General features: G+C 39.6%; 1 protein-coding gene across 9 annotated transcripts in view; it reads left to right on the plus strand.

Moving 5' to 3' along the window:
* MEIS2 (Meis homeobox 2) overlaps window positions 1-22,258 on the plus strand; it is a 208,985-nt gene that overhangs the window by 43,838 nt on the left and 142,889 nt on the right. For all 9 annotated transcript variants that reach the window (XM_047766763.1, XM_047766766.1, XM_047766767.1 and 6 more), the window contains one exon: window positions 21,023-21,168. In XM_047766763.1, the coding sequence (XP_047622719.1) occupies window positions 21,023-21,168 (146 nt within the window). The remainder of the gene's footprint in view (window positions 1-21,022; window positions 21,169-22,258) is intronic.

The following is a 22,258-nucleotide window of genomic DNA, read 5'->3' on the forward strand; positions in this document are numbered from 1 at the left end:
ATGTTTCATCTCTAATTTCCATAATGGTGGATTTCAAGGAGGGCTAAGGAGGGTTATGAGAGATGAATTAGGTTTTTAGTGAGCTCATTAGGAAGCCAAACAGAGTTGAGAACGGCGGCGAGGCGGTGAGCGGGGCAGTAATCAGTTCTGCTCGCTTTGTTCCTTGCCTTCGGGACATTTCTGGAAAACTTCGTGGTGGGGGCAGCCCCGGCGGTGCTGAGCAGAGGCTGCCGTCCTGGTGGCTGACTTGTTGATTTTTAAACCTAATTCATTTTTTTTTTTTGGAAGGGGGGGTTCCAATTTAATCTTTTCTTTCTGAAGGAGAATTAGTTGAATGTTAGCCCTCTTTGCACTATTCACCTCTTAAATTATGCTCATTTTGAAGAGCTTGTTATGCCTGAATAAACATGAAATGACTTGGCATTTTCCCATCAGAGGCACACCCATTTTAACACCATGTATTTACCATTCCTGGAAATGTCTCATTAACTTCTGAAAATCTGCAAGCGTGATATTTTGGGCTACTGTAACACACCTCTTGGCAGTCACAGAAGGCAGTGTGGTTAATGCCTCATAATATCCATTTTTATTCTCAACATGAAGAAAGACTCTCTATAGAAAATTGATGCAGTTTGCTCTGCTAATTTTCATGCTCATTCCAATTAATTTAACATGACCCAGATTTTCTTCCTCGGGCTCATCCTGACTAATTAGTAAAGCAACACCTAGAACAAGTTATGTTTAATAACATTGAGGAACACTAGTTGTGAGTGATTTTGATGCTAATAAAGATATTCACTGATGGGACAGATATTTTATGTCAATTATGGTATGTAATTTAGAAGTCCCAATGTGCTGGTTGGAGTATGGAAAGGCTAGTAAATCACTACAGGAGATAATAGTGTTTTTAAGACTTCCTCAGCACCTAAATAACCAAGGGGACCAATTACTTTATTTTTTTTATCTTTCTTTTTTGGTAGAACTAGCAGGATTGTTAACTGATTCCCCGGTAATGAAAGGGGTGGGGTGGTCACGTTACAGCCCCAGCCCATATTCACCGGGCCTGAGCTCTCAGTACTTACTGAACCTTAGCGAGAGAAGAAAAGCAGCCCTGGGCATCAGAAAGCAGCATTTGTCCAAGAGGAAGGAGTGGCTTCTCCACCTCTGTACTTGGGGTTCTTTTATCACGTTTTTGTCAGTGAGATGAATCAATTTTAGCGCCTTCAGCAAGGTGGAAGGTGGAGGTGGCAGTGGTGGAAGGGCTCTGAAGTCAAGCGATGTCTCAGACATGGAGGACGAACTTGCTAAGGAGAAAGCGGAGGGGGTGGAATGGACAAGGAGTTTAGGGTAGTACATGCAAACTATTACATTGAGAAGGGATAAGCAATGAGGTCCTGCTGTATAGCACAAGGAGCTATATCCATTCACGTGGTGGAACATGATGGAAGATGATAGAAAAAGAATGTGTGTGTGTGTAAATAACTGTATATATGAATGTGTATATATGAATGTGTATATATATATATAATAAATGTATATATGACTGGGTCACTTTGCTGTACAGCAGAAATTGACAGAACGTTGTAAATTAACTATACTTTCATTAAAAATTTTAAAAATAAAGTCAAGTAATGTCTAAGATGGGATTGCTTGAGAGCTTTCTACTTTATCACAGGCAAGACAGGTGGAGGTGGGGCTCTTGGAATATATTAAAAACACAGGGAAGAATTACTGCCTATTTCCTTTTTAACGAATATTTCTTCAGTGCCTGTGTTCTGGGAACTGTTCTGTATGTTGAGACTATAGCGTGATATGTTGGACCTAGTGCCTGTCTTCATGACACTTATGGGTCAGAGTGAAATGAAAACTTCCTGTTATCTTAGATTGATAGGCCACAAACATCTTGATGGACTGAATGCTTCAGAAGGGTAGAGAAATGTTATGAAGTTTCATGAGGCTGGAAAATTCTGGCTAGTTGGGCCCAGGAGTCTCAGGATAGCCTCCTGGACAGCAGGCTTTGGCAGTGTTTTAAAGGCATGGGTGTGAACCTGACCTCTGCTTATACTTGTTATTCATGTAACCTAATTGCTTAACTGCTCCAAGCCTCAGTTTCTTCATGTGCAGAAGGAAAATCAATCCTGATAGAATGGTGAGAATTAAATGAGGTACTTCATGTAAAGTGTTTAGCAGAGTGTCTGGAAGAGAGTAGTCAATAAATATTATTTTTTTTTATTAATTTGCTGTTGTTATTATAAGAAACATTTAGACTGAAAATTCCTCCAGAGGCATATAATAGAATATACTGTAATCATTTCTCAATGCTAATTACTGTTGTTGAAGTTTGAAATGAGAATTGACAAGAATAGTTATTTTTTTCTGAATAATATGAACAGGCTTTTTGCTACATCCTTGTTTAAAAATACAGCAAAGTCTTCTATCTCTTAATTGTTGGTAAGTTTTTTTTATGTATAACTTCATTGGCTTCTCATAGGCTCAGGCTTCCTTTATTAGTGTTTATTTTCACTTTCCCTTTTTATCTATTCAATATAAAATGAGAAAATAATTGAAGGGGTTGGTAAGAGTGAGGCAAGACATATTGGTTAAAAACAAGCACATTGAAAAAGCAAGAGAAATAGCTAAGTTATGATTGATAGTGAAGCTGGAAATAGTGCTTTTATGAAATTGTCATTGTGGTAAATTAGAACTGGTTAAATATTAGCAATTTCAGATGGTTCAACCTCATAACATTCATAGGCTCTAAGTAATGGAAAATGCTTCAGGCAAGTCAGGGAATTAGCAAAATGTTAACCGTGCTTGGTTTATCTGTTAAATGGGGATAATAGGCTGTGCCCTCTTATACTTTGTTGTAGTGATCCAGAGTTGGAAAAAACTTGGAAGCTGAAAAATCTGTATGTAAATGTAAAATATTTTCATCCAAGATCACATATTTCCAAGTCCAGGGCACAAGTCTCACAATAATTAGTCAGGTATTATTTTCCCTAGTATTTTGTGCTTAATATATAAAAGGATGTCAGCTCCACTTTCCACCAGAATAGTATGTCAACTGCAGAAAAACTAGGTATCTTAGTGGAATTCCATAGATTCAAAAAATATATTTTCAAACTGGAGTAATCCTCTCAGTTACAAAGTTCTTTTCGTGTTTCTGGTCTTTTAAAATAATATATCCCACTTTTGAGAATTTCTCATTTGCTTTAGAATCGTTGAGTAAGGCTCAGAATATAAATACTCAAGAAAGTCATTATCAATTCTTGTAGATCTTCATGGTGTGAATCAGACAGTTATCCTTTAGGTGTGCTAAGACCCTGTGTTAGGAATAGTTTTACAATTATGAAATGAAGTTGGCCACCTCTTTGGTGGTTACTAACTGGTGGTAGAAATTGTGTTGTACTGGGTCAGCAGTGAATTCCTCACTCAAATGGTGTCGAGTCAGCTGGTTTTTAATTTGTTATCTTCTCAAGAGGGCATTCACCGACTTTATCACCGAGAAGAATGACTCCCTAGCCTAGTGTGATCAAGATCCGGAAATTCGCTGCATCAGCATTTCGAGCTTGGACTGCTCTTTGATTGGTGGCGCTGAGATCTGATCTTACAGCAAAGATGTCAGTTCTCTCATAGGCTGGTTTTCCACAGGTGTATGAATAAACCTACTGAGAGACAGACCCTTTCCTTTTCCTCCTGGGAAATGGTGGAACAATGTTTGCTCTTGAACCAAGACCTTTGCAGCTCCTGTTTTATCAGCTAAAAAGGCCTGAATAAAGTTCACATGGGTGCCTTCCAGTTGGATTGTCTGTCTTTATGACAAAGTATGGGAGTATGCTATGGCAAACTAGTAATTACCTGGCTTTCAGCTCCTGGTCTTTCTACAATTAGATGGATGGCAATCAGGTGTGGTAATATTTCCCACATAGGGGCAAATGTGGCCGTTTGCTTTTGTGCCATTTTGAAGTATGGGTTCAGCAAGAAGGAGGAAAAGATTATTTTTCTAAAGCAAATGTGTTTTTCAGCCAGTGGCTGACTCTGTTTTCATAGTTGCTTTTTTTTTTTTTTTCCACGTGAGTGAATGAGTCATTAAAAAGAAATGAAAGAAGGAAGGAAAGAGGAAGAACGGAATGAAACTAACTTATTGGTTGTCTGATATGAACCAGACATCACACACCTCCAGATTCAGATGAACCACTTGGCTGTGATCAGGCATTAGTATAAACCACTTACCCAGGTTCAAAGTAAAATGCTGTTCTCTCCCATGTTCTGTGTTTTTAAAAATTTGAAATCCATTCCGTATGGGAATAGAGGCTGTGTTGTGAAATAAGAGTTCATAGACTTGAGTTGAAGATCCAGCTCTGTTACTGACTAGCCATGTGACTTTAGACAAGTTTCTTAACCTGTCTGGCTTCAGTTTCCAAAGATATTAAAGTGATTGAAATACCAAACTCTGAACTGTCCCATGGACAAGATGATACTTATTGTTACCTGGCATATGTGAGGCACTCCACAAATGTTAGTTCTATATTCAGCAATTATCTGAAGACATGGAGCTTGCTGGCAAGGGTTAATAGTAATCTGTATTTTCCATTCATTTTTAATCTTAAGGGCACTCAGTCTTTCATAGCAGTGTCATTTTCCTCTGAAACTGACTAAAATCTCCAGTATTAGATCTTATAACTAGGAGGGATGGGTTAATACTGAATTCCCTAAAAGAGTTTTTAAAATGTGTTATTAAGAATTATTTCTACTAAAGTTCCTATTGTGGCTTAGAAGAAATGAATACGACTAGGATCCATGAGGTTGGGAGTTCGATCCCTGGTCTCGTTCAGTGGATTAAGGATCTGGCGTTGCCATGAGCTGTGGTGTCGGTCGAAGACACGGCTCAGATCCCAAGTTGCTGTGGCTGTGGTGTAGGCTGGCAGTGGTAGCTCTGATTCAGCCCTTAGCCTGGGACTCTCCGTATGCTGTGGGTGCAGCCCTAAAAAGCAAAAAATAAAAAAATAAAATATTTCTATTGCTTTCTGGGTTAATATTGGTACATTTTTGGGAGGTAACTTAGTTCTTTGTCAGCAGTACTTCTCATGATGGGATTTGACCAGTGGAGAAAAATATTTTTGAGTGAAATCCGCAAAGTGCATTCTGACCATCTACTTCACTTCCTTATGACTTTGAAGAAAATAGTATAAATCTACAGGTTTACAAGTATCATGTTGGACTTTTCCCCACAGCATCTTTCATATGCTGCCCTAAGTAATTTCATCTTTTCAGAACTTCACTGCATTTACTGGGAGAATCCCCTTCCCACCTCTCTCTGTTGCAAGCTATATTTTCCACTAAAATCTGTTTTAATGAAAATAACAGGTTTACAGAGACTTAACTGTAATCCACTTCACATAATTTTTATCAACTTTATTAACTATAATTTTCACACAGGATTCACCCATTTAAAGTATACAGTTTATTGAGTTTTGACAGGTGTGTACACTCGTGAGGCCAGCATCATAATCAAGATAACTGCACATTTCTATCAACATCAGAAGTTTCCTGGTCCTCCTTTCCAGTCCATCCCTCCCTGTGTGTTTGTCCTCAGGCAATCATTGATCTGCTTTCAATCTGTTTGCATTTTGTATTATTTGATACATTTGAAATCATATACTACGCAGTTTTTTGTTTGGCTTCCTTCATTTAGCGTAATGACTTTGAGATGTGACACACTGTATGTGTTAGTAATTTGTGCTTTTTTATTGCTGAGTAGTATTTCAGTATATGGATATACTACATTTTCTTTATCCTTTCATATGAAATCATTTTAAGAAAGGGAATAGCTAATGCTTATTGATCCGCCTTTAATGTGTTAGGTGTCATGTGAGGCTAGATGTCAGGTAAAAAGTTCCTAAGCTTGTCGATAAATGTAAAGCACCTGGTACAAGGTAGGGACTGAATACATAATAGCTACTACTCTTATTATTTTTTCTAACTTTCATAATTAACCTGTTGGGTATGTATAATTCTTCCCGTGTCATAGATGAGGAAACCAAGGTTGAGAGAGTTAATCTTTTGAGCAAGGTCATACTTAACCTGTAAGATAGATCTGAAAATTCAGTACAAGATCTTTTGTATCACCCAGTTCATGCTTCTTCCATTACATCAACATTTTCCTCCCAGTGGTATGTGCCTCTGTAGTTACATGTGGGTGAGACTGAGGGATAGAGTGGAAAGGCAAGGAAGATGTCAGAAGTGAGCCTTCCTAAAGTACAAAGTAGCATAGCTGCCCTCCCCCATAGAGTAAAGTCGGAAATTTAGAAAAAGGATCAACCAACTATGTGGGCACTCTCCCAAATGTAGGGTTCCTCTATCACTAAATATATCTTTCAATAAAGTTGCTTCTTCCAGACTGTGTATCTTACAAGTTAATGCCTTTGAAATATATGACATCGACTCTAGGACCACTTTTCAACTCAGAACAGCATTCTTTTTAAAAAAATTTTTTATTAGAGTATAGTTGATATACAGTGTTGTGCCAATTTCTTCTGTACAGCAAAGTGACCCAGCCATACACACACACACATATATACACATTCTTTTTCTCATTTTATCTTTCATCATGTTCTTTCCCAAAAGATTGGATATAGCAAGACCTCATTGTTTATCCATTCTAAATGTACTCGTTTGCATCTACTAGTTTCTGTTTCCAATTTTGGGATATAAATGAACATTGAAATAAAACATCCAAGAAATATGAGAGTTATCCATCCATTCATTCAATTAAAGCTTAGGCATATACTATATCTGTAACTTTATACAAAGTTCTAAGAATGTTAGGAAAAAAATAAAAGATATGGTACCTGACTTGAAGAAGCTTAAGTAGAAGAAACATAGTGTATATATGTGTGCATGTGTGGTGTGTAAGTCTGCTGGAATTCTTCTGGTTGTTAAAGTAAGCCTTGAAAGAGGTACATAATTTGGACTAGGATTCTTTTGTAATCAATGTGATTGAGAGTGAAGAAGGATTAATTTCAATATTAAGGTTAATCCACTTTTCATCGATGTGTATCTTTGTAACCAGTATAAAATATATCCCAAATATTTCTGAGTACATATTTCTGTCTGTATGTAAGGTGCTGAGATGACATTAGTAAGTGGCCTTGAAATCACATTGTTTTGAAGCTATTCAGAAAAGATTATGGATACCTTCAAACTCAGCTACTAGGCTTTTATACTTTGTCCAGCATGCTTTCCTATGTATGGAAGCAAGTATATTCATTTTTCAAGATATAACGGCTTTATTGAGATACAGCCCACATACTATATGATTCATATATTTAAGGAGTACAATTCAGTGGTTTTTAGTATATTCACAGAGTTGTGCAGACATCACCATGATCAATTTTAGAACATTTTCACCACCCCAAAAGATAATATATTTGTTAACAGTCATTCTCCATTTAAAGTGTACTTTTAGGAGTTCCTGTCGTGGCTCAGTGGTTAACGAACACGACTAGCATCCAGGAGGACACGAGTTCGATCCCTGGCCTCGCTCAGTGGGTTAAGGATATGGTGTTGCTGTGAGCTGTGTTGTAGGTGGCAGATATGGCTCAGATCCCGTGTTGCTGTGGCTGTGGCGTAGGCCCTTGGCTACAGCTCTGATTCAGCCCCTAGCCTGGGAACCTCCATATGCCACTGGTGCGGCCCTAAAAGACAAGTAAAAAAATTAAAAAAAATAAAGTGTACTTTTAAAGGGCCTTGTGTCTATAGTTCTTTAGTACATAGGCTATATGAAGAATAATTTACTCTTAGATTATTCCTTTCAATCAGTCACATCAGTTTTTTCCCTTAGGGCTATTGTATATACATTGTGGATATCCATTTGCATTGCATTACCAAAATACACCTGTTTATTCTCAAACAATAGTAGCAGATTTATTTAAAACAATTATAAGAAGTGGAATCCCTAAATGCACAGTTCATTTTCAGTGTTAGCAGTTTAGTTTATAAACTTGTTAAACAAAAATACACAGTTTTATTAGGAAACTCTGTTATGTGAAAATGCTCTTTGAAAAATGTAATTTTCTCATAAACAGCACACGTGCTCCAATTATGATGTGCTAATGGTTTAAAAATATTTTTATTTTATTTTTATTTTATTTTATTTTTTTATTTGTCTTTTAGGGCCGCACCAGTGGCATATGGAGGTTCCCAGGCTAGGGGCTGAATCAGAGCTATAGCCGAGGGCCTACGCCACAGCCACAACGTCATAGTTACTGTTGTTCTTTTTTCTATGTGAAGTTATGACTTGTTTCTAAAAACTTTCCAAAGGGCAATTTAGTTGTCTTAGTAAGCATTATTATTATTATTATTATTTTTTTTTTTTTTGGTCTTTTGTCTTTTTAGGGCCGCATCCACGGCATATGGAGGTTCCCAGGCTAGGGGTCTAATCAGAGCTGTTGCTGCCTGCCTACACCAGAGCCACAGAAATGCCAGATCCCAGCCGTGTCTGCGACCTACACCACAGCTCACAGCAATGCGGCACTGAGCAAGGCCAGGGATCCAACCTGCAACTTCATGGTTCCTAGTCGAATTCGTTTCCACTGCACCATGAAGACGGGAACTCTTATTATTATTATGATAGAGATGACTAGCTTTTCTCTTAAAATCAAGGATTTCTTTTTGCATTATTTAGCAATGTCAGTTGCAAAGTTGCACTTTTATAAAAGTATGCTATTGTTTTCATTTTATAATAGTTGAGAAAGTAGAAGAAATACTCGAAGAGTCTTTTGTTTTTGTGGTTCTGCTATTTTTTTTTGTCTTTTTGTCTTTTTTTTTTTGTTGTTGTTGTTGTTGTCGTTGTCATTGTTGTTGCTATTTCTTGGGCCGCTCCCGCGGCATATGGAGGTTCCCAGGCTAGGGGTTGAATCGGAGCTGTAGCCACCGGCCTACGCCAGAGCCACAGCAGCACAGGATCCGAGCCGCATCTGCAACCTACACCACAGCTCACAGCAACGCCGGATCGTTAACCCACTGAGCAAGGGCAGGGACCGAACCCGCAACCTCATGGTTCCTAGTCGGATTCGTTAACCACTGCGCCACGACGGGAACTCCCTGGTTCTGCTATTTGAAATGATGTCTGCTGATATAAATTTACAGAGAAATACCATATTAAGAATTGAAACTTGTCAACCGAGATTATAAAAATGCATTGTCCCTATTTTTGTTTTAGATAGCAAGTATGGTAATGAAGTAAGGAGCCTTAAAAATCTGTTATTCTTCATAACGGATTTTAGTATTGGTTCATAGTTAATGTTTCATTGGATATTAAAGTATGCCAAAAGTAACAGTAAGATGTAAAATCCTAGAGTTAATGATAAAATGAGAACATTATTATTGGTATACACTGAACATATAGATTCAGTGCAGTTAATACAGTCTTGGAAGCAGACTAATTATATTCTAATTCAGTACAAAGTGTTAAAAATACATTTTATAAATGGCCTTTTGTAGGAAATTCTTTTTGCAAATATAAAGGCCATATCTTTCCTTGAAAGACCTGTTGATTTGGAGATGTTAGCCAGCTATCTTTACTAAAACACTTTACAATGCTAAAAATAGTCCACTTCAGTTAAATATGGATATTTTAAAAAAGAAAATCCCAGTTAGACTGCAACAGAAGGACATTTTGTGTGACAATATTTTGCATGATTAAAAATTTAAACAGAATAACAGCTATTTATATTTACAGTTACATGAGAGTAATTACTAAAGCAGACAAAATACTTAGAGCATAATTTAATAATGTTTTCCTCTAGCAAAGGTGCCAAAATTGTTATTTGCATAATTTTCACAATTTGTACTGAAACACAGCTAAGTGAAATTAGGAAGACATCTCTCCCCAACCACCTTCTTTCTTTTTAGGAGATGTAGGAAAGAGACTCCTCTGTCATAACAACTGATTTTTGTATTATGTCTCATAAAAATCATGGCCCTTGTGTCAAACCATTAGGTGGAAGAGATGTGATCCATTCATACTTTCTCTTTTAGGGTGGTTGTTTCAATGGCCAGCCTCAGCCCAACTTCAAGGCTCCTAATTATAACATTTGCTGGTTCAAAGATTAACCTTCTAAGAGGGGTATTCTGGGCTGTTGGTAACTTGATCAGCTTGGTCTTCTCTTGGTCTCTCTCTCTCTCTGGTTCTTTGTATCACAAGAGGGAGATGATGGTATCTGGCACATTCCTAGGATGACTTGAAGATAGCAGCCTTCTGTGTTTAGGGCTGAAAGATTGTGAACTCTGTTCACTGAAATGCCACTCTGGGGAGGCGAACAGAACATTAAAAAAGCTTTAGCTGGAGGTAGTGGAGTGCAAGGAGAGTCGAATTTGAGAACTGGGACTTGAGTGGACATTTGTCCCTGCTTTCCACCTTAATAAAATCTGAGTGTTAACTGTGGAAAAGGGCATTTGAGAGATCACTAAAAATGAATCATTAGAGTGCCCAGAAGAGCTTTATTATGATGTACTGTGAATAACTTCAGAACCTACTCTGTACTTTTATATGTGCTTATCAGGTAACTGAGGAAAAACTGCATGCTGTTATCCTCTACTACAGAGATTAAGCAATGTGTGCTGCATTATAGAAGAAAAAGAATTTATTTTTCTACTGGGTTCAGTCGCTATCCTTTAGAGAATTCTGTGGAAGGCTTGGAGAATAGATACTCTTTATTGATACATTTAAAAATTTTAAGTGAAATTTTAACTGTATATATAAAACATGAAATAAATTATATAAATATATTGTATATAAATATATAAGTATATTATATAATGTTTATATTATATAAATATGTAAAACATGATAATGTATTATAATACATAGTATAAAAATATAGTATACAATTTATAGATATATAAAGTAAATAAATTATATAGAAATATAATTATGAGAGTCACCAGCTTCAGTGAAGCACAAGCTAAGAATTTGGAAGCTTTTGTTCACTTCTGCTATAAAGGATTAGAGGGTTCCAGTCAATAAACAAAGCCATTTTATGGCTCCCGACGGGTAAATTGAGGGGACTGATTTGGTCAAGGACCAGTATGAGGATGTTTCTGTTCAACAGTTAACAGGATTCAACATGATATGGAAAATACAGGCGTGTAAAACTATACTACGACACTCACGTTGCCAGCTAAAGCCTAAAACACTGCCACATTTACATATGTGTCCATCTGTCTGTTTTTACACTTTATTTTTCCAACCAGTGGGTGAAGTGGTTTTCATCCAAGCTGCAGTCTGAAAATTTTTTTTTTCACCCACCACTTTCCATTATATCATATAGCTGCATATTTTAAAGTGCATGTTGTTTGTCTCTGGACAGACATTTACTTGCACAGCCTTGGCTGGGTTTCCGTGTCTCTCCTGGAAGGTTAGCTCATCTTGGCCGGCCTGAGATTTGCAGAGGCCTGCACAGGCCAGGTGGTCTCAGGATCACTCAGGTGGGAAGCAGTTTGTCGCCTGCTCCAGGTGGCAGGAAGCCCCCAGCGCAGGCCCAAGGCCAGGGGCCGGGGCCACAGTCCAGCCAAGCCGGTGAGAATGGAAGTGCTTTCGGTCTCTTCAGTGGAGAGCCTGTGTAAATCCTGTGTAAATAGAGGGAGGGGAACAAAGAATGAGCCCCTACAGCTCCAAGCATTTGGAGCCATTTGGGGCTGAATTTGCTAAATGCTACTTATACCGCCTGAAAAGTTGAAGAGAAAGGAGGATAAAATCCCCTCTTTTTTTCCCTTTCTGCTCCTACCCCGGGGGGAGGGTGTTCAGGACCAGGGAAGCCTGAGGTAAGCCGATGAAGACTTGTTTTTTCAGTGCTCTTTTGAGTGTGAAAAAGGTGGCCTGGGTCACTGTCCTCTCTTTAATGTCGGAAAACCCACACAGTTAGTAAATGTTGCATGTAAACGAAAGCGTTTCACCTCTTCTGCTTCCCTCCATGCTAGTGGGCCATGAACTAGTCACTTGAAAAATCACAGAAAAATTTCACTTTAACGTGTCCAGACAGTTAAGCACAGCAGGAGAGTAAAAGAGATCAGTAATTAGCAGGTCTCACTGCTGGCCCCTCCCCCTCCCCACACTCACCCCTCCCCCTCCCCACATTTCTGGGTCTGCAGCTTCCCCCTCCTATAACCTCATCTGTTGTGAAAAAAAGGTAAATTGCTTGTAGAAAGAGATTTACTTTGAGGATGGTTCTTGGAAAGTAAGTTTTATAAGGCTAGAATCTAACACAGAACTGCTGCTTTTTTTTTTTTTTCCAATTCTTATTGGAAACCCTGATTCAGGTTTCTCAGTGGAATATCCTAAATGAAATTCCTGGAAGGTAGTCCCTGAAAGAAAATATCTTTTGACTCTTAGTACATTTTAATCCTGTTTTCAAAGTAACGTATTAAGAGGGAAAAAACCCATGAAGACATGATGACAGAAGATGAGTTCCCTAAGAGCTGTGTATTGCAGTTTTCTGGCTATAGGAGACTTCATTTTTAACTGTAATTTTTCCAGTAGTCTGAACAGGCAGCGGGCAGTTGCTCTTGGCCAGCACTCTCTCTTCTGCATTGGTTTTCTTAGGGCAGGTTTGAGAGATGGAGCACATTTTCAAAACACTGCATGACATGTGTCCCAGACATGTAAGGACCATCTTAGAGGAGAGCCATACATGTATGTGAGCAGAAAACACTAGGTGTGATACTTACACCCCATGTCCCTAGGGCAGGGAGAGTGGAGTGAGGGAGCCCGAGGCGGCGTGGCTGATAGAACAGGTTACCAAAGCCAAGGACTCTCTTCATCGACACTTTCTTCAAAGCAGGTTACATTCTCATAGGGGCCTAATAATAGGTCTCAAGGCTCTTGCTACCCATTTGTCCAACCCACTAACATTTGTTTACTCTGTGTCAGGGCTTGGGAATCAGAAATAAGACATGGCTTTTGCCTAGAAGCAACTCATGGTCAAGCAGGACAGACAAATTAGTAAACAGATAAATTGCAAAATGGAAAAGTAAATATAACAGAGGCTAGAGTGAACTGTTGTAGAAATAGAAAGCATAGGATACCAACTCTGATAATAGATATTAGGGAAAGCTTTACAAGGGAATTTCCTTTTCCACTGGGTTTTGAAGTTTGAATAGGAGTTCGTGCAAAGGAGAATGGGTGTGAAAAAATGAGAAAGGGCATTTTAGGCCAAGGCACTGAACTAAAAGAATGGAATCTTGAAAAGTCCCAATTCAGAAAAATCTTTAAAATTAAACAGGTACACCTATATCAAAGTCATATTTAATTTGAACTTTAGACCCACAAGGAACAATAATAATCTTATAGATAATGGATTTAACTGTGTAAAATATGCCCCTATTCATTTCTTGGTTAATATTTACTTTTAAATGTGCTGTCACCCACTATCTCTTTAGTTCACAAATGTGAATATATAAGACCTCACTCTTGGAGACTGTTTCTTGAGCAGTGAGGGCTAATCCAGAATCTCACTTCACTTTTCACCTCTTCTTGTTTTCCTAGCCATCTTGAGGGAAAGGATAGAGGATGTGATCATGAGCTTTAAGGGCAAGCACCACTCTGCCCCTTCCTGACAAGTTACTTAATTCCATTGAGTCTCAGTTTTCTTTTTCTTTTTCTTTTTCTTTTTTTTTTCTTTTCTTTTTTCTTTTTAGGTCTGCACCCATGGCATGTGGAAGTTCCTAGGCTAGGTGTCAAATCAGAGCTATAGCTGCCAAACTCCACCACAGCCACAGCAACTTGGAACCCGAGCCATGTCTTCGACTTACACCACAGCTCACAGCAACGCTGGATTCTTAACTCCACTGAGTGAGGCAAGGGTACAAACCCACATCCTCATGGATACTAGTTGGATTCATTTCTACTGTGCCACAACAGAAACTCCTGAGTCTCAGTTTTCTTATCCGCAAAATGGATTTGATAATAGTAGTAGTTATTTGGAACATTTCAAATGCCCAATGAAAGTTACTTGTGATAAGTAAGATAATGAAAGTGACAACAGTATCAATAAAAAGAGGAGGGAGCCTGTATTCTAGAGAGAGAGAAATGATGTAGAAAAGAAAATACCCTATTTAACATTAAATACAAAGATTTAAGAATTTTGTAAACTTGTATATGTATCTGTATGTATGAGTATATATGACAGTAGGCAAAAATATGCAGTTCATCTACAAATATATTTGGATACTTATGTATAAATTAGCAAATTCTTTTTTATTTAGTTTGCTTGAGGTTTATAATCAGACATATAAATATCTATATATTCATGAGTATACCCAACTCCTAGAAGTAGTTTGGAAGATGTGTACGTATCTGTCTATCTGTCTTAAATTAGTGAATTTACATTGCACAAAATAAAAAACTATAATGAGGAGTTTCTGGTGGCTTAGTGGGTTAAAGATGCGGCATTGTCATTGCTGTGGTTCCAGTCACTGCTGTGGTGCGGGTTTGATCCCTGTTCCTGGGCCTTTTGCATGTCGCAGGGATGCCCAAAAAAATGATAACGAATACAGTGAATTTCTGTTTATCCAAAAAAAAGAAAAAACCTGTATTCTTTCAGATGAGACAGCATTCTTTTTTATAGCATTAATCATATATGAATATATTTAACTATTAAACTTGGCCCAAAACTGGGAGAAGTGAGGATTAAATAACATAACAACCACTTACTCAAAAGAAATAGAAAATCAATTGACCAAAATATGTGTTCATTGGTCCTAATATTTCACTGAAGATATAATACTGACAGGTCAGTTTCAGATGTTTGCTATTTTTCAGGATGCCAAATGTCAGAGAAGCCTTATTCTATCTTTTAGGAAATGACTTTGAGGCAGAAGAATATGTTCCTCTAGGCATGGATCTGTGAAGTGGTTAATAGTTACACAGAGATGGCATCACAGCCCAGGAGATCCTAACTGTAAGGACAATAGGTTCTCAAATTGCAGCATATCTGAGCTCTGAAGTCCAGTCTGGTGCTATCCATATAAGGGCCTCTACTTGGACCACAATAAGCCCATTATAAAAAATCCTGAGTTTCAAAGACTCTTGCTATACTGAGAATACCCAAAGCCTTTAGAGGCACTGGCTTACTCATGGGAGTAAAGTTTGTACATTTCTGTTTGGGCCTGGGCTGGCCTGGACCAGTTCTAGCTCAGTCCCAACCCCTGGGCCCTAGATCTAATCTCCCCTCTGCACTTAGACCTTTACCTGTAGGATCAAGCTTTGTTTGATAACAGAGTTCAAGTGAGGTAATGCTTTGAAAAGTGGAAAATAACTTACAATATTAATGTGAGAATACCAGTGGTAGTAACACTGGACTTGGAGTTACCTGGACTCCAGTTTATCCTTGATCGCATGTTGCTATGGAGTCTTAGGTAAGGCTGTAATCTCTTGGCCTCAGTTTCTTCACTGGTAAATGTCTGGGCTATTTTTTTTTTTTTTTTTCCCAGTGGTGCGGGATGATAGAATAGGAAGAAAAGATGGACTAAGCCGCTTTTGGTTGGCACACTGCACTTCCTTTCAAAAAAAAAAAAAAATCATGCCCACACCCACAGCAAATGGGGGTTCCTGGGCCAGGGATTGAATCTGAGTAACAGCTGCAACCTCTGCTGCAGCTGTGGCATCGCCAGATCCTTTATCCCACTGCACCAGGCCGGGGATCTAACCTGTGCTTCCTTAGTGCCCAAGCCACTGCAGTATGATTCTTAACCCACTGCACCACAGTGGGAACTCCAGCACTGCATTTCTGATAGGGCAAGGAGGCCACATCCTGATGCCATTGGACTTATCATAGTGCAGCATCACTGTTTGTATCATTTCTTTATTCCAAGCCAAATCATTGATGTCTACAATATAGACAGATGTTTGGCAAAATGGAATAAGAAAATATGTCAGTGAAAGGATTTGGTGTCCTTATGCCTGGGTAGTTTTGATGGCCAAGAAGTTTATGGATTTGGGATTTATACTTTAGAACCATCTGCGGATCCTCTCATCATGTGCCCATATCCTTCCTTGATTCACCAGCTACACAGTGAGAAATATGAATTTTGCCTACACCTGGAGACCTGCGGTACCCCAGGATTAACTTCCTGCTCCTGCACTCTCTCAGTATTGTTCTTCTAGGCAGGTGTAGACCAGGGCTGCTTTCCCAGGTGGGGCCCTGCTCTGAGCAGAGTGTGCTTAGTTACAGAAAGTATGTGTAACTTCCTGCAGAGCATGAATGTAAATCCAGCCAGAGATGCTCTCAAAATACCCTAGAGTCTCAAAATGGAAGGAGACCCCAGAGATTAGGTTCAGGCTTTCAGACAACCAGTGCCAGGGGTAGCACAAAGGGAAGAGTCTTTGTGCCCTCCAGCAGTGCTTCTCAAACTTGAGTGTCATCAGAGTCACCTGAGTGCTTAGTCACAGTTTGTCTGGTCCCATCCGTGGAGATTCAGATAACAGGGGGCTCTTGGGTGGATCCAAGACTTTGCATTTCTCACAATTTCTTTGCCAGTGCTAAGGATGCTGGTCTGCATTTTGAGAGCAAGCGTCTTCCTTCCTGTTTAACCCTCACCACCAGAAAACAAGGTGGAGCGACCTTGCGTTAGCTCCTAAGTCGGTACCATGGCTTTCCCACAGTGAAAGAGGCGCGGGTCACACTGGAGTTGCTCACCATGACCACTAAGCCATGGCAGTAGAATAGAATTTTAACTATCTCCCTGTTCCTGAGGTTGCATCTTATCTCAAATTAGAAGGTCATCTAGTTCGGTGGCTTCCAAAAGCCAATTTAAGAACCAGTGCTTGGCTGATTGCATAAGCAAACCCAAGGAACTTGTTACAGATACAAATTCCTCGTTCCTGCCGTAGGATATTTTGATTCAGTAAGTCTGGGCCGAGGCCTGGGGACCTGTGTTTTTAACAATCTCCCCTGATAATTGAATCCACTTCAAAGCTATCTATCCACAGGGCTTGAGGATCTCTTTTCCATGGTCACACATAGTATGTTCAGTAACACACAGCTATTTTGGGTATCTTTGCCCCAAACTTAGACTGGGCCTTTAGTCAAGGGGTTAACCTTTTAAAAGAAACATGCCCAGTAGTTCTTTATTTCATTTTTCCTCATTGGAGGTAGCAATGCTGGTGGAATGGCCAGTGGGCCAGCCTTTCCAAAAGACTTAAGTGAGTACTGGGTTCTTCAAAGAAGCACCTTTCCTGACATGTTTAGAAGTGACTACATGCAGAGTTCCTATTGTGGCTCAGCAGGTTATGAGCCACACTAGTATCCATGAAGACTCAGTTCGATTCCTGGCTGCACTCAGTGTGTTATGGATCCAGCATTGCTACAAGCTGCATTGTAGGCTGAAGATGTGGCTCGGATCCCATGTTGCTATGGCTGTGGCTGTGGCATAGGCTGGTGGATACAGCTCTGATTTGACCCCTAGCCTGGGAACTTCCATATGCTACATGTGTGGCCCTTAAAAAAAAAAAAAAAAAAAGTAAAATGAAGTGAGTATGTGCCCTTTCCATACCATGCCCCCGTTTGGGATTGTCAAAGAGAACAAACTCTTTGACAAGTTCAGCCCTTTATTCACCCAGCAGACGGTCACTAGGTGTCTGCTCCAGCTCAGACAGGGAGGTGTGCTCACAAGATACAAAGATAAACAAGACACAATTCCTGCCCCAAGGATTCCACACTTTTGAGTCCTAACTTGGATGTTGAGACGTATGCCATCATCTCCTGTACTTCCTTTGACACATCTGTGCCGGTGTACATACCCTTTTCAGCATAGATGCCAAGGATCACCAACCCTCCAATACACACACCCCTAAAACAAGAAAACAATATCCACTTTAAGAGTTACTTAACTCCTGCATCACCTGCATGATTTTGTTTTTGGTTGCAGATCACACAATTACCTTTTAACTTTTTTCTTCCTGCTGTTGTTTGTCCTCTGTGCTGTAGGTGGTTCACAATCCACTGGGGTTAAAAAAAAAACAAGTGTACTGTGTGTTTGAAAAAGAAAATTCCTATCTTTATAGAGGTATAAGCAGTAATATTAATTTAAAAGTCTAATGTCTAGTATCCAGTTATTATAATAATAGGCACATTTTTTTCACAATTATTTGTTACTCTGGATCCAAATTCACATATTTTACAACAGTTATATAAAATGGACTGCTTTATATTAAAATTCATGTAATGCTCCGGTCTTCTCCAGTTTAAGTCAGTCATCAAAGGATGCTCAATCCAGCTATGTTTTTTTTTTTTTTCTTGAGCTAAATATAGGGAATCATATAGTTTGAAGGTGCTACCAGCCCTCTTTGCTTTTAAGCAAGAGAAAATGCACTGTGGAAACATTCGTTTTTAAGGTCATTGATTGGGTTAAAAAGGCAAATGCCTTTTTTGGTTGAACTTCAATTAAGCCATTAATCTTTTGAAATAAGTATATTCAAAAAATATATCAAGAAGAGCTAAATGAGATTTTAACAAAATCCTGACAATTTCAGCTTAAACATATACACAGAAACCATATGTGCTTAGGAAGAAATATATACACACAGGCATTGTTTACAGTGTGTGTTTTTATATTTGGAAGACATTTAAGGAAGAGCCATTCCGTACATACATTATCTGAAATGTACGTCCAGATAGCCCACATAGATTTTTCCATCCAGAGACAAAGATACCTTTATCCATGGTAGGTCGACAGACAGACTGACTGACTTCAAACTTGCACTTGCAGTGTGGTTTTTTTTTTTTCCTCATCTCCGGGTACTGCTTTTCAAAATCGCCTCAGGCTACAGAACAGCACCTCAGATCCCCAAGGCCCACTGCCTGGCTCCTAATAGCCACTCTCCATCTGTGTCACATGAACAGCTGATGAGAGTGCTCCAGTGTCTGGATTTTGGAGAGCACATCCACCCAGGTTAAAATGCTAGGGTTGCCAAGGAGCAGTCAGAAGCCATTAGTGTGGGTGAGAATTTGCCTTGCAGCAGTTCCTTGGCATGGTGGAAAGTGCGTACGCGTGTCCCTGCTGGAGCTTGTGTGTGTGTGTGTGTGTGTGTGTGTGTGTGTGTGTGCGCGCACGCATGAGTGTGTGAGTTTGTGTGTCCTTGTGCAAGTAACCCCCTAGTGTACATGGGTGTGCAGGGAGGGTAAACAGATGAAGATCAGACTCAGTCTAGCCAGGATTCAGAAGTCAAATGCCTTTTGTTTCCCTGTACTCTGATTAGTTCTTTGACTACTGGGGGTGCTTTGGACTCCCTCTTTTTTTTTTTTTAATCATAACAGACGGCAGAGAAAAAGAGAACAGCAACTTCGGGGTCATGCTCTAGTGTTTGGGCAGATGGAAGGGAGCTGCTTTGCCTTGGGGCAGGGTGGTTGTAATGAAGTGGCCTGTCAGTCTGTAAATAGTGAGGGTCATCTCTTCCATGTGATGGAGGGTATCACATTGCAGTGAAAATGGAAATGTCAATAAAATTAATCTGCCAGCTCTTTGCTGTGGCTTTTCTGCTTCTCTGGTCAAAGAAGGTTGAGGGGGTTTGCAGTGCTAGAGGAAAAGGACAGGTACAGGGGAGCCCGCCAAGCAGACAGGACAGGTTCGAAGGCAAGGGGCCCAGGGCAGGATGTCTCGGGGGCCGCCCCATCCTAGAGGTGGCAGCGGGTGTGGGAAGGGGCTGGTGGATCTATAGCATTCCCCGGGAAGCTGCAGAACGGCTCACTCAGGCTACATTGAGCACAGAGTTTATTGTTTTAGGCTTTCTTGGACAAGGTTTTTACTTAGCATGGGATTTATGGCATTTACTGCTAATGAATGTCTATTCTTAAATTACAAAAACCCCCATCTCAGCGCAATTCCCAGATGTCCTTCCAGGACCCTGGCTTCTTAAACACCAGCAGGGAGCATAAACTCTCCACTTCTCTGTTTTCCTCTTTCGTGTGGCTCCAGGCTAATGATGTGCAAGGAAAACACAGCCATCTCTAAAGCCCCAGTGCTGTCCCCGTATTCTTCATTTATTTTGCATTTGATTATGCCACAAGTCGGATCTTGTTTCTTTCCTTTTTTTAAAGTTATTAGTTCAAATATTAATGTAGGGATATGGCATATATTGCTCCTCTTGATTGATGCCTTCCCAAAAACAGGAAGACGTGCTCGTATGAATTTTAAGAAAGTAGGGGTCCTGCAATGCCTTGCCAGAAGAGTTTTTCAGATACATAATTTAGATGCCCTCCAGGCAGGCTTTCAAGGCATTTTTGCTGGAGGGCAAGAAAAAATAACTATGACTGTTAAAAGTAAATGATTTTTGCTAATGCACAATTAATGCCAGAGAAAAGCACAGAAGAGAAAGATGTTGATAGAAACTTCTGACTAAGTGAGCACCCTACCTTGATGTGCATCTTTTTTTTTTTTTTTAAATGATAATGATCAGTAGTGCAGAGAGCTAAAAGTTTTCATGTCTTTCAGTTGCTGAGTCCAGGGTCATCTGAGGAGTGTGTGAATGTGCGTGCTCAGGGGGTGACAGTCCTAGGCGGGGCTGAGCAGGCAGTGTGTTATGTGCAATGAACAGTGACACAGTTACTGTCACCTATGCAGGCAGCCTAGAATATATAGACTACAGAACATTTAACTTGATTACCCTACAGTATGTGTTCACTCTGGGCATGGAGATGTGTTTTCACCGAATGGGTTTTCTGATGGCGGTTTTCCCACATTGGATTCCATAATTGACAAAGAGCTACTGCACTGTGTCAAGAGCACAATTATAATTGAATTAATGATATGGGCGAGTGTGAGACACACAAAATTAACATTTGAAGAGGCCTGGTTTAATTTTGTCTTTTACATATTTGTGTCTCCAATTATACTTTAATGAAAGAGAATATACCCGCTTAATGGATTTCTTTCAACAAGCTGAGCTGAGCTCATCATTAGCTGCTCGTTGTTGTTGGCACCCTTTCTGTGTTGTCTCTAATGTATTTTCGTTTCTTTCTACTAGGGGATGGTTTAGACAACAGTGTAGCTTCACCTGGCACAGGTGACGATGATGATCCAGACAAGGACAAAAAACGCCAGAAGAAAAGAGGCATTTTCCCCAAAGTAGCAACAAATATCATGAGAGCATGGCTCTTCCAGCATCTCACAGTAAGTCAAGATGAAAGAGAAAAATAAGTTTTGTGGGTTTTGCCTTCTCCTAGCAAATTAGATGAACTCATCCAGACCCTTTTTGAAAATATGGTACCTGTTTTCCCTTTCTTGAAATCCGATGGCTAACAGAGCAGTTAAGCTTTGCCCACCTATCACCACCCAAAGAGCACCCTGTAGAAAGGAGGTTTTTGTTTCTATAGGTCAAAAATGGACTTTATTCCAAATGGTCTAGGGCCCCAAATGGTATATATAAGTAAATGTGTTATTTATGCTAAAAGGTATGAGAACGACTTCAGATAATGCAGCTGCCACCAAGGGGAATGGCTGTAAGAAGCTAGTGACTCTGAAAATGTGGCTGATTACACTCTTAATGAAAGCATCTCCTCTAGGCAGCAAAAAAAAAAAAGCACCTTGCCACGTGCACGTCCAAGCTCGTGGTTATCAGGTGCAACTCTAATCACTGAAGCAGCTTGCAAACATGTCACGTGTTTATATGACAAATGCAGAAGGGTTATAGATGCTGTAATGCCTTTGTTTCTAAGGTAGAGATTAAATGTTCTTTTGTATCAGTTAAAGTCCATTATCTTATGAGCAAATCCTGTGCACTTCTGGGAAGAGATCAACTACGTGCCACATTTTAAAAGTAACAGTTTATCCTCTTGTTTGCAGTTGGTTTTATGTGTCATTATATATACCGTTGACTCTGAGACTCTTGTGACAAAAAAAAGTGCAATATGTGTTTACAGAGGAACTAGCACTCATATTTCCTGTTCATTTGGAAATTGTGGGGCAAGGGGAAAGATGTCAGAGGCTGTTTCTTGCTATAATATTGTTTTCAGGCCATTCTGTTTAGGCTAATGCTTAAAAATCGAGGAGCACATTGAAAGCCGAGGTCTTTGATTATCCAACTTGTGGGTTGCCATACTGAATGACATTAGTTACAGTGTCATGGGTCCAGGACAAGGTTCCACTTTTATTTATGGCAGTGGCTGCTGATCTGCTCTTCTCTCAGAGATACAAAGGGCAAGGGGTGGAGCAGCAGTGGGGAGGGCAAAATGATAGATTCACATTCCTAAATCGGCCATTT

This window comes from Phacochoerus africanus, chromosome 2 (assembly GCF_016906955.1).
Source record: "Phacochoerus africanus isolate WHEZ1 chromosome 2, ROS_Pafr_v1, whole genome shotgun sequence".
Classification (NCBI taxonomy): domain Eukaryota; kingdom Metazoa; phylum Chordata; class Mammalia; order Artiodactyla; family Suidae; genus Phacochoerus; species Phacochoerus africanus.